General features: G+C 44.5%; 1 protein-coding gene across 7 annotated transcripts in view; it reads left to right on the top strand.

The window, feature by feature from the left end:
* The window catches only part of ino80c (INO80 complex subunit C), a 72,043-nt gene that overhangs the window by 7,377 nt on the left and 50,964 nt on the right, over window positions 1-13,702 (top strand). For all 7 annotated transcript variants that reach the window (XR_013548730.1, XR_013548729.1, XM_078418991.1 and 4 more), the window contains one exon: window positions 2,194-2,304. Coding sequence is in view for 5 of the 7 variants with exons in the window: in XM_078418991.1 (XP_078275117.1) it covers window positions 2,194-2,304 (111 nt within the window). In the remaining 2 variants the exon portion in view is untranslated. The remainder of the gene's footprint in view (window positions 1-2,193; window positions 2,305-13,702) is intronic.

Raw genomic sequence — 13,702 nt, 5'->3', positions numbered from 1 at the left:
GCACCTGGAGTACTATGTGCAATTTTGCTCTCCAAGTTTGAGGAAGAACATTCTTGCTAATGAGGGAGTGCAGCGTAGGTTCACTAGGTTAATTCCTGGAATGGCGGGACTGTCGTATGTTGAAAGACTGGAGCGACTAGGCTTGTATACATTGGAATTTAGAAGGATAAGAGGGGATCTTATCGAAACATATAAGATTATTCAGGGGTTGCACACGTTAGAGGCAGGAAACATGTTCCCAATGTTGGGGGAGTCCAGAACCAGGGGCCACAGTTTAAGATTAGAACGGAGATGAGGAAAAACATTTTCATTCAGAGAGTTGTAAATCTGTGGAATTCTCAGCCTCAGAAGGCAGTGGAGGCCAATTCTCTGGATGCTTTCAAGAGAGAGCTAGATAGAGCTCTAAATGATAGCGGAGTCAGGGGGTATGGGGAGAAGGCAGTAACGGGGTACTGATAACAGTATAACAGTATAACAGTATAACAGAGCTTTATTTGTCGTTCGGCACCGAAGTACCGAACGAAACTACATAGCAGTCATAGAAAAAAAAAGAACACAAGACACATAACCCCAACACAAACGTCCATCACAGTGACTCCAAACACCCCTTCGCTGTGATGGAGGCAACAAAACTTCCCCTCTCTTCCCCACGCCCACGGACAGACAGCTCGTCCCCGACCGACCCGCACAGTCCCCGCACCGGGCGCTGAAACGTCTCGCGGCCGAACCGGGCGATGAAAGGCCCGCGACCAAGCCTTGCGCAGCTAAGTCCCGCAGCCGAGCCGCACCAGCGGTGAAAAGTCCCGCAGCCGAGCCGCACCGGGCGGTGTTAAGTCCCGCAGCCGAGTTGCACCGGGCGGTGTTAAGCCCCGCAGCCGAGCTGCACCGGGCGATGTAAGTCCAGCGGCCAAGCCGCACCGGGAAGTAAAGTCCAGCGGCCAAGCCGCACCGGGATGTAAAGTCCAGCGGCCAAGCCGCACCGGGATGTAAAGTCCAGCGGCCGAGCCGCACCGGGGGATGTTAGGCCCCGCAGCCGAGCCGCACCCCGCGCCGTGAGGAAGAGAAAAGTTCCCCACACCTACCCCCCACACACCACCACCCCCTCCCACACATACACAACCAAAAAAATATATATAAAAATCATCCCAACACCGACACTCAACAAAAAAAAGTCGGACAGACTGCTAGTCAGCCTATTGTTTATTGTCTATAGGTCTGCATCCCCGCTCTTGTAGGCCTGCATCCCCGCTCCTGTAGGTCTCATCATTTGACTGTCGGGGCTGTCTGAGTTCTGCTGTGAATGAGGTTCTCGTTGTTGAACCAGATCCAGGTCTTAGTGGGAATGTAACTGTCCTCTCAAAAGCTGACATCGATGTCACAGTGTCTGTGTACTCATTGAGGCTTGTGGTTGCTTCCCTGAACACATTCCAATCAGTGCAGTCAAAGCTGGACTGTTGTTTTTCAATGCCCTCGCTTGTCCACCTTTTTGTTGTTCTGACCACAGGCTTAGCAGATTTTAGTTTCTGCCTGTAGGTCGGAATAAGGTGAACTAAACAATGATCGGAGAGACCTAGAGCCGCCTGGGGAACAGTGCAATATGCGTTCTTGATTGAAGTATAACAATGATTAGTTGGGATATTATGCGTCAGTTGTACTGCTGTTGGTGGGGACGCATTTGGAGCATTGTGTTCAGTTTTGGTTGCCCCGTTATAGGAAGGATGTTGTTAAGCTGGAAAGTGTAGTGAAGATTTACAAGGATGTTGCCAGGACTTGAGGGCCTGAGCCACAGGGAGAGGTTGGGCAGGCTAGTACTTTATTCCTTGAGCGCAGGAAGATGAGCGGTGATCTTATAGACGTGTATAAGAACATGAGGGAAATACATATTGTAGGTACACAGAGTCTTTTAGTAAGGGAATCAAGAACCAGAGGACATAGGTTTAAGGTGAATGGGGAAAGATTTAATAGGGTGACTTTTTCACACAGATGGTGGTGAGCATATGGAACAAGCTGCCAGAGGAGGTAATTCACCATTTAAAAGACATTTGGACAGGTACATGGATATGAAAGGTTTAGAGGGATATGGGCCACACACAGGCAGGTAGCATTAATGTATTTGTGGCTTCTTGGCAAGTTTGGCCGATGGCCTTGTTTCCAAGCTGTATGACTGAAATCAGATTTTCCTTTTTTCTGCAGAATATTGTACTGGATACCATTGGTGAAAATAAAAACGTGGCTGCCGATTCTAGTCCAGGACATGGAGAGCCTGCAGTAAAGCCTTTGATATTTAAGGATCCAAATTTTGTTGTAAGTACTTTTGTCAAGTCAATAAGAGTAAATTTAATTTGCTTTTTAGCCCTTGATTGATTTGGCAGCCAGCCATGACCTTCTCTTTCAATCATTCAAAATATAATTCGAGTCTTTCAAGAGTTTGATAATTGTCAATAGATTTAATTTAGTGCGCATTTAGAAGTGTATGAAACTTTTGGTTAACCCCTCCTCTTTTATGCGACTTCCAAGACTTGGCACAAAGAAGACAAGAAAATAGAAGAAAGAAGACAAGAAAATAGTGGCAGGGATAGTTCACCTTGCCCCATCAAGTCTGCATTGGCATTCAATATGATTGTGGCTAATTTAACTCCTTATTTGTGCCATTTTCAAATAGCTCACAATCCAAAATTTTATCTACCCCATTAATGCCTCCAGTGATCAGTGCTGTACAACCCTCTGAAGAAGAGAATTACAGATATTTATCATCCTATGTGAAAAAATTCCTATACACCTCATTTTACATGATTTCTCCATTATCATACAATTATGTATCCTTGTTCAAGACATTTCTGCTAGTGGAAACATCTTAACATCTAACCTCTCGTGCCCTGCTTAGGATCATGTGTTTTAATAAGTTCACTCCCCAATCTTTTACTTTCTAAATAATACAGATCTAAAGGTCTTCAATTCCATGTAAATATCGTACTGTTTACAGACCTCCCAACCCTTCTGAATTTGGTGGAAAGTTTCCGCTTTCTTATTTCAATTCCGCCATTCTGATTTCGCCTCACATTTTTCCGCAAAACACATGCCTCGCCGCTCGCCACCGCCCCGGCGCTCGCTTCGCCTTGCCTTGCCTCGCCTCGCCGCTGTCCCCGCGGAGCGTGAGACCCATTGATGTTGAGAGGGGATTGTGTGGAGGGGGGGGGCAGTGGAGTGGAAGGAGGGAGTGGGGGTCGGGGGGTGGAGGAAGGGAAGGGGAGAGTGGGAGTGGGAGGGGAGGAGGGGTGGGGGAGTGGATTTGGGGGGGAAAGGGGAGGATGGTTGGGGGAGAGGGGGGTGGGGGGGAGTAGAGTTGGGGGGACATGGATCGTTGTGATTTGCTGTTGAAGACCACTGGAGCAAGTATGTTTTCAATTAAATTAGGTATGTGCAGTCTTTTAAATTAAACTCTTTCTTCATAACTTAGTCATACATTTTATGACCATTGTTGTTTTATTCAATACCAAGAGAATTGGGATGTGTACGGATGTGTTGTTCAATAACCTTTCTATAATAGTAGAATTTACTCATGATAGGCCTGACATTGTACATGTAGTTCAAGAACTACAGACTGTTGGAAATAATAGTCGTTTTTTACACGTGAATGTAGCGCAATGTGTACGCGCATTTGGAGTGCATACTTTTTTTTGCTGAAAAGTTGCATTATGCACCATATTATGAATTTTGATGTAAAATTCTGAATTTTGGGCATCAAAATTCTGAATTTTTCAAATCAAATGTTATGAGGTCTGTGTTTAAATATAAAGTTTTTGCCTTCGCCATACTTTTAAATCTTGGTATTGGTATTTGTTTATTATAATGTATACCGAGATACAATGGAAAATCATGACATACACGAGTACAAGCACAACAGTACAACAACTGTGCAAAATATAAAAATAACCAGAGTGCAGCATTGCAGCTACAGGGAAAGTGCAGATAAATAAATACATGGAGGTAGGTTGGGGATTAGGACAACACCCTTGAATATGAGAAATCAGTTCAGTAGTCTGATAACAGCAGGGTAGAAGCTGTTCCTTGATTTGGTGGTACGTGCTGGGCTACACCCACAATTTTCAGCAATTTCTTACCCAGACCAAGTTGTGATACAACCCTTATAGAATGCATCCTTTTGTGCACCTGTGGAAATTAGTAAGAATTCTTTGAAGACGTGCTGAATTTTCTTGGGCTTCTGAGAAAGTAGAGGTATTAGTGTGCTATCTTGACCTAGTGTCAATGTGTTTCGACCAAGACAAATACTTGATGCAATTTACACTCCTGAATTTGAGGGTCTCGGTGATCTCCATTTCAGCGCCATTGATGTTGTTTTTGGCATGTGCGCCACCCCATTTCCTGAATTTGATGATGTCTCTTTGTCTTACTGACATTTTAGGAGAGGTTGGGATAGAGCCATTATAAAACAACACGGAAAAAGGATCTTTGGCCCATCTTGCCAACCAAGATGCCCCATGGACACTATTCTGACCGGCTAGCATTTGGCCCATATCCATCTAAACCTTTCCTGTACATGAACCTGCAAACATTCTATCCATACACCTATCCAAATCTGTCCTGTTTCAGGTCTTGATGCCATGTTACTAAGCTATCTATCACCTTCCAGTACTCCATCTTCTTGTTCGAGAACCAGCCTACTACAGTGATGTCAACTGCAAACTTGTAAATAGAGTTAGAACAGAGTTGTGTATACATTGGGGGTGTAGTAAGTGGCTGAGAATGCATCTTTGTGGGGCACTGGTGTTGAGAAATAATGTGGAACATATTTTGCCGCCTATCTTCACTGACTGTGGTCTATAGATTAGGAAATAAATCCAGTTGCAGCAAGCGGTGCTAACTCCTTTGTCCAGGATTAGTTGGGATTATGTTGTTCGAAATCCTGCTATTCCTGAGGTAAAACAAAATCTTTAACTTCCCTCAAATCCTTTTGCCAGTTAATGAAGAAATGTGTGAAGTTAGTACTTTAAAAATGTGTGAAGTTGGTACTTTAAAACCTTTAAGAAAGAAAAATTACATTATTTAAATAGTGAGATGACAAAATCGTGCAGGGAAAAAGTGATCTGGGCAGGCAAATGCATGAAAAAAAGCAAAGCATACAAATGCAGCAAATGTTTAGCAAGCTGAATGGAATGTTGGCCATTATTGCAAGCGATATGGAGTTTGAAGGCATTCCTATTATGGGTATTTCGAAGGATTACTGAGTGTAAGTGTGGAGTGACACGAGAACTGAATTTTTTTTATTTTCAATAGTATATTAAATATCAAGGGGAGCTTGATAGAAGCATTTAAAATTTATCAAGAAAAAAAAAACCAAGTTAGATAAAAGCAATGTTCTTCAAGCATTGCAAAAATCTTAATCTCCTCAAAGCAGCTGCCATTTTATTTGTTGTAAATCTCTTCTCAGGTTCTGGGGTTTTAACTTCGTGGGGTTTTTTCCCTCTTCTGTCAGCTGCTTTTACAGTTCAATAAGGTCATCATTTTGTAGGTCTTCAGCATGGGATTCAAGCAAGCCATTGATATCATCCTTATTAATCCCAAGAGGGGAGGGGAAGGGGTGAAGGGGGTGGAGAGGGGGTAGGAAGGGAGGGGGAAGGAGAGAGAGGAGGGATGGGGAGGGGTGAAGGGGAGAGAGGAGGGATAGGGAGGGGTGAAACATAGAAACATAGAAAATAGGTGCAGGAGTAGGCCATTCGGCCCTTCGAGCCTGCACCGCCATTCAATATGATCATGGCTGATCATCCAGCTCAGTAGCCTGTACCTGCCTTCTCTCAATCCCCCCTGATCCCTTTAGCAAAAAGGGCCACATCTAACTCCCTCTTAAATATAGCCAATGAACTGGCCTCAACTACCTTCTGTGGCAGAGAATTCCACAGACTCACCACTCTCTGTGTGAAGAAATGTTTTCTCATCTCGGTCCTAAAAGACTTCCCCCTTATCCTTAAGCTGTGACCCCTGGTTCTGGACTCCCCCAACATCGGGAACAATCTTCCCGCATCTAGCCTCTCCAACCCCTTAAGAATTTTATATGTTTCTATAAGATCCCCCTCAGTCTTCTAAATTCCAGCGAGTACAAGCCCAGTCTATCCAGTCTTTCCTCATATGCAAGTCCCGCCATCACAGGGATTAATCTGGTGAATCTTCTCTGTACTCCCTCTAAGGCAAGAACGTCTTTCCTCAGGTTAGGAGACCAAAACTGCACACAATACTCCAGGTGCGGTCTCACCAAGGCCCTGTACAACTGCAGCAGAACCTCCCTGCTCCTAAACTCAAATCCTCTTGCTATGAATGCCAACATACCATTCGCTTTCTTCACTGCCTGCTGCACCTGCATGCTTGCTTTCAATGACTGGTGCACCATGACACCCAGGTCACGTTGCATCTCCCCTTCTCCCAATCGGTCACCATTCAGGTAATACTCTGCTTTCCTGTTCTTGCCGCCAAAGTGGATAACCTCACATTTATCCAATTATATTGCATCTGCCATGCATTTGCCCACTCGCCTAATCTATCCAAGTCACTCTGCAGCCTCCTAGCATCCTCCTCGCAGCTAACACTGCCACCCAGCTTCGTGTCATCCGCAAACTTAGAGATGTTGCATTCAATTCCCTCGTCCAAATCATTAATATACACTGTAAATAACTGGGGTCCCAGCACTGAGCCTTGCGGTACCCCATTAGTCACTGCCTGCCATTCCGAAAAGGACCCGTTTATTCCTACTCTTTGCTTCCTGTCCGCCAACCAATTTTCTATCCACCTCAAAACTGAACCCTCAATACCGTGTGCTTTAAGTGAAGGGGAGGGGGGGGTGAGAGGGGAGGAGGGGGTGCTGCACCAGTGCAGGAGAGGTTTGGACCAGACGGGTCCACTTGGTCTAGTGAACCATAAATCTTCCCTTGCATTCATCCTCCCACAATGCAACACCTTGCGCTTGTGCAAATGTCTTATTAATGTGCTATGCTTTTGAAGATGCAATTACACTAGGCTGAAGAACGTTTGTTGTGTTCATTGCAAGTACACTCTCAATGAAAATCAATTATGCGGGCATTGTCAAGAAGAAATTATATCTTTTCGGAAAGTTCTTGGAAGCAGAGCACCTCCCCACCTAGGGAATAAATGGTTCAGACGCCAGTTTACAAACAAGTGCCAATATCACCCAAATCATTTTGTTGGACATCCAGATGCTTGGAAGATATATCTTCCAAATTTCTTTTAGAGTCTGAGGAGTCTCAAGGATTAAAAAAAAAAAAAGTTTGCAATCTCCCACAGCATTAGACTCTCTTTTGCTGCTTTGTGTCCTGGCTTTACAATATACTAGACAGAGGTGGACCCGTTGGTTCCAGATCTCTCCTGTGGGCCTCTCCTGGGGCAACCCTTTCCCAACTGACCATCCTGAAGGCCTGGCAACCCTCTCCAACTGATGAAGCCCGTTGCCGGGTGGGGAGTGTCCCCCGGGGCCGTGGGCAGGCGACGGGGAACAGGGGAGTGGGAGCCACTCACCTCTGCCCCCTGCCGCCAGCGTTGCAGCCAGAGCGAGCCGTGGACCCAAAGCCTCTCGTGCAGCATGGCAGCAATCGTTGGCGAACAGCGACGACAGCCATCTTGTTGGACCCTCTACCGCCGCGCTGCACCACGGAAGGAAGGTCTGGCGCGGGGCACGCCGAGACGGGCGCCGGTCCTCCCGGCGGGGGGGAGAGGGGGAGCGCATCTATTAAAGTTAGCGTCAGCTCATGAGCTCATCATCCTCCTCCCCCTCATTGGCCCCAAACCTGCATAGGTCCAGCACCCTCTACCTCCCCTCCTCTCTTCCCCACCCACTCGATCCCCCCTCAACCCACCTTACCCCTCCCAATTTGAATGAAACTTGGATGAATATGTCCCCAGGACAAAGTGCGTATGGTGGTGCTAAAATCGTCGAGCTATCATGTACCGTTTTTGTGTGGATGAAAACAGCACAAAGAAACAAACCAAGGCACAAACAAACGGAACAAACAAGATGAGAGTTTTAGTTATATATTATATATTATATATATATATATATATATATATATAAACTAGATATACATTTCCAAGATAATTCTGTCTTCCCCACATTGCGCATTTGGTCAGCACAATAACCCCACCATCCCCCAAATTATCTGAGTGAAAGCTGTCAGGAAATGCACTCGCTGCAGCCAAGTCAGCTCTTGCTACTTCCCCTTGCACTTTAATGTTTCTCAAATTAGCCCTTGCTTTAAATTTATTAAACGACCCTCTGCTTACAATAAGTCCTTCACTTTAATACAGTCCTTTTTCGTCAAATATTTGAACAGGCTCATTGCTTAAACAATCAAGGCTAATGCATATTTTCTGTTGATTTTGATCTCAAGGCCAATTCAAGAGTTTTTTCCATTTCAAGAATCAAACCACTTAGCTGCTTTATAATGATAGTAGCCGGGCATTGGAGCTGATCCTTTAACGAATTTAAGAATGTGTGCCTCATACTTTATGATGATACTTGCTATTAGGAACCTAAACCTTACACTTTGCCAATTAAGAATGGCGTTGCTCCCTTAGCGGATTGCTTTTGCAAGGCTTAGTCATAGCAAAATACTGCAAGAATTATACAGCACAATGTTTGTTGCAGCCCAACATACAAGGCGGCTCTGGAAACCATGCATCACTGTAAAGAATCAGATACACTGCTCTCTGTATGGAAACTATCCTTTTACATCACAGATACTATCCGATACACTGAGTTCCTCCAGCCGTTTGTACTGTGCTGCTCTCAACATGGCGCTCTCTTGACACCTGGGTGGTCGGAGACTTCAGCTGTTTTCCCATCATGTTCTCATTTGCCCAGTGCACGTAGGAAACTGCAATTTGTAGGAACAAATGTTTGAACATCTGTGCACTTGTATCTGCGAGATGAGCATAAAGCGGACCTTTGTAAACAGGGGATGACTCGTAGATGGAAAATTCATACAGTGGGAGAAACAGCCCTTACCTTTCACTGGAGAGGTAACAGCTGCAGTGGATTTGGAAAAAAACTGCAATGCTAGTTGGTCTCCTTCCTGTGAGGTTTCAATAAATCAAAAGCAAACTGGAAAAGGAAATGTGAAATAAAAATGATAATACCTGAAATATTAACTTTGCGCAGATACTGTCAGACCTGCTGTGCGTGTCCGGCATTTTGAAATGTTGTTTGGGATATGGTTGTCAAACCTTTGTTCCAAAGTTCTAATGAGTCAAGCCATTTAATTTTGTAGCTGTTTTTTTGATCTGTTATTTTTCTATTTTTTACTTGCTCAAATAAAAAGGTGAGGACTGATAAACCTTGCTGTTCGTTATCTATCTTCGTTCATGACAAATCAGAACATGAAAAACACCCCACTCGAAAGATTCTTGTGTTCTCTGCAAAGTTTACAGAATATAATAAAAGACTATTTTTAATTAAATTAATGTATTTGTTAAATATAACATTCTATTTACTTTATTCTGAATACATATGCTTACTCAGAGAACATACAACTGTACAGCACAGGAACATGCCCATCTGCCAACATGCTATGCAACAATTGTGTCAGTTTAAACTAATCCCGTCTGCCTGCACATGGTCCATTTCCTGTGTTCATGCATCTGTCTAAATGCTTTCTAAATATTGTATCTGCTTCTACCACATCCTCTGGCAGCATGTTTCAGGCACCTACCACTCTGTTTTATAATAACAAATTATGTAACAAATCTCCGTTTAAACTTTCCTCCTCTCACCTTACACCAATGCCCTCTTCTATTTATCAGGTTTCCCCTGACATTCCAAGAACACAATCCAAGTTTCTCTAACCTCTCCTATAGATTCCTCAATTCAGGCACCATCCTGGTGAACCTCCTCGTATACTCTTGAAAGCCTCAATTCAGGCACCATCCTGGTGAACCTCATCTGGATACTCTCGAAAGCCTCTACATACTTTCATAGCGTGGCCTGATCAATGAAGGCGTTCAGTTTTGATCATATTATTATTTTTTATTTTCATATTTCAGATACAGCGCGGAAACAGGCCTTTTCGGCCCACCAAGTCCGCACCGCCAAGCGATCCCCGCACATTAACACTATCCTACACACACTAGGGACAATTTTTTACATTTACCCAGTCAATTAACCTACATGCTGCTAAAAGAATGATGCACGCCACCGCCGGGCCCAGCAACCCTCACCCAATTGCGCATGCGCAGTTGCCGGGCCCGGCAACCCTCCCCCCAACTGCGCAGACGCAGCTGCTGGGCCCATTTATAGTATAAAGTTTATTAAAGTTTATAAAGTGAATTACTTTTAATATATAACGAAACTTCTTACTGCACACTGCAGGCGAAGGGTGAGGAAGGTGCCCCTAAAATTGTTGCGCTATCGTGTACTGTTTTGGCTGTATTTCGAGAACATACATATATATACACACCCACACGTGCGTGCACACACACAAGATGAGACTTTTATTTATATATATATATATAAATGTCAAACACAATCAAATGACAATAGACAATAGACAATAGACAATAGACAATAGGTGCAGGAGTAGGCCATTCAGCCCTTCGAGCCAGCACCGCCATTCAATGCGATCATGGCTGATCACTCTCAATCAGTACCCCGTTCCTGCCTTCTCCCCATACCCCCTCACTCCGCTATCCTTAAGAGCTCTATCCAGCTCTCTCTTGAAAGCATCCAACGAACTGGCCTCCACTGCCTTCTGAGGCAGAGAATTCCACACCTTCACCACCCTCTGACTGAAAAAGTTCTTCCTCATCTCCGTTCTAAATGGCCTACCCCTTATTCTCAAACTGTGGCCCCTTGTTCTGGACTCCCCCAACATTGGGAACATGTTATCTGCCTCTAATGTGTCCAATCCCCTAATTATCTTATATGTTTCAATAAGATCCCCCCTCATCCTTCTAAATTCCAGTGTATACAAGCCCAATCGCTCCAGCCTTTCAACATACGACAGTCCCGCCATTCCGGGAATTAACCTAGTGAACCTACGCTGCACGCCCTCCATAGCAAGAATATCCTTCCTCAAATTTGGAGACCAAAACTGCACCCAGTACTCCAGGTGCGGTCTCACCAGGGCCCGGTACAACTGTAGAAGGACCTCTTTGCTCCTATACTCAACTCCTCTTGTTACGAAGGCCAACATTCCATTGGCTTTCTTCACTGCCTGCTGAACCTGCATGCTTCCTTTCATTGACTGATGCACTAGGACACCCAGATCTCGTTGAACTCCCCCTCCTCCTAACTTGACACCATTCAGATAATAATCTGCCTTTCTATTCTTACTTCCAAAGTGAATAACCTCACACTTACCTACATTAAACTGCATCTGCCATGTATCCGCCCACTCACACAACCTGTCCAAGTCACCCTGCAGCGTTATTGCATCTTCCTCACAATTCACACTACCCCCCAACTTAGTATCATCTGCAAATTTGCTAATGGTACTTTTAATCCCTTCGTCTAAGTCATTAATGTATATCGTAAATAGCTGGGGTCCCAGCACCGAACCTTGCGGTACCCCACTGGTCACTGCCTGCCATTCCGAAAGGGACCCATTTATCCCCACTCTTTGCTTTCTGTCTGTCAACCAATTTTCTATCCATGTCAGTACCCTACCCCCAATACCATGTGCCCTAATTTTGCCCACTAATCTCCTATGTGGGACCTTGTCGAAGGCTTTCTGAAAGTCGAGGTACACCACATCCACTGACTCTCCCTTGTCAATTTTCCTAGTTACATCCTCAAAAAATTCCAGTAGATTTGTCAAGCATGATTTCCCCTTCGTAAATCCATGCTGACTCGGAATGATCCCGTTACTGCTATCCAAATGCTCAGCAATTTCGTCTTTTATAATTGACTCCAGCATCTTCCCCACCACTGATGTCAGACTAACTGGTCTATAATTACCCGTTTTCTCTCTCCCTCCTTTCTTAAAAAGTGGGATAACATTTGCTATCCTCCAATCCACAGGAACTGATCCTGAATCTATAGAACATTGAAAAATGATCTCCAATGCTTCCACTATTTCTAGAGCCACCTCCTTAAGTACTCTGGGATGCAGACCATCAGGCCCTGGGGATTTATCAGCCTTCAGTCCCATCAGTCTACCCAAAACCATTTCCTGCCTAATGTGGATTTCCTTCAGTTCCTCCATCACCCTAGGTTCTCCGGCCCCTAGAACATTTGGGAGATTGTGTGTATCTTCCTCAGTGAAGACAGATCCAAAGTAACGGTTTAACTCGTCTGCCATTTCTTTGTTCCCCATAATAAATTCCCCTGCTTCTGTCTTCAAGGGACCCACATTTGCCTTGACTATTTTTTTCCTCTTCACGTACCTAAAAAAACTTTTGCTATCCTCCTTTATATTATTGGCTAGTTTACCCTCGTACCTCATCTTTTCTCCCCGTATTGCCTTTTTAGTTAACTTTTGTTGCTCTTTAAAAGAGTCCCAATCCTCTGTCTTCCCACTCTTCTTTGCTATGTTATACTTCCTCTCCTTAATTTTTATGCTGTCCCTGACTTCCCTCGTCAGCCACAGGTGTCTCTTACTCCCCTTAGAGTCTTTCCACCTCTTTGGAATAAATTGATCCTGCAACCTCTGCATTATTCCCAGGAATACCTGCCATTGCTGTTCTACCGTCTTCCCTGCTAGGGCCTCCTTCCAATCAATTTTGGCCAGCTCCCGCCTCATGCCTCTGTAATCCCCTTTGCTATACTGTAATACCGACACTTCCGATTTTCCCTTCTGCCTTTCCATTTGCAGAGTAAAACTTATCATGTTGTGATCACTGCCTCCTAATGGCTCTTTTACCTCTAGTCCCCTTATCAGATCAGGATCATTACACAACACTAAATCCAGAATTGCCTTCTCCCTGGTAGGCTCCAGTACAAGCTGTTCTAAGAATCCATCTCGAAGGCACTCTACAAACTCTCTTTCCTGGGGTCCATTTCCAACCTGATTTTCCCAGTCTACCTGCATGTTGAAATCTCCCATAACCACCGTAGCATTACATTTTTGACACGCCAATTTTATCTCCTGATTCAACTTGCACCCTATGTCGAGGCTACTGTTTGGGGGCCTATAGATAACTCCCATTAGGGTCTTTTTACCCTTACAATTTCTCATTTCTATCCATACTGATTCAACATCTCCTGATTCTATGTCACCCCTTGCAAGGGAATGAATATCATTCCTTACCATCAGAGCAACCCCACCCCCTCTGCCCACCTGTCTGTCTTTTCTATACGTTGTGTACCCCTGAATATTCAGTTCCCAGCCCTGGTCCTCTTGTAACCATGTCTCAGTGATCCCTACAACATCATACTTGCCCATGACTAACTGAGCCTCAAGCTCATCCACTTTATTTTTTATACTACGCGCATTTAAGTACAACACTTTAACTTCTGTATTTACCTCCTCTCTCACATCGTTCACAATTGGCCCTGCCCTTAATTTCTTTTCCGCTCTAGAACTTCTGTTCCCATTCTTCCGAGAGTCTTTTGCAATATCTCCTGTATTCCCTTTGACCTCATCTTCATATTCACAATTTGTTAACCCCTCCCCCCCACTACTTAGTTTAAAGCCACAGGTGTCACACTAGCAAACCTGCCTGCCAGAATGTTTGTCCCCCTGCT

Source organism: Rhinoraja longicauda, chromosome 2 (assembly GCF_053455715.1).
Source record: "Rhinoraja longicauda isolate Sanriku21f chromosome 2, sRhiLon1.1, whole genome shotgun sequence".
Taxonomy (NCBI): domain Eukaryota; kingdom Metazoa; phylum Chordata; class Chondrichthyes; order Rajiformes; family Arhynchobatidae; genus Rhinoraja; species Rhinoraja longicauda.
The sequence above is the reverse complement of the archived record's forward strand: the minus strand, read 5'-3'. Positions and strand labels throughout refer to the sequence as shown.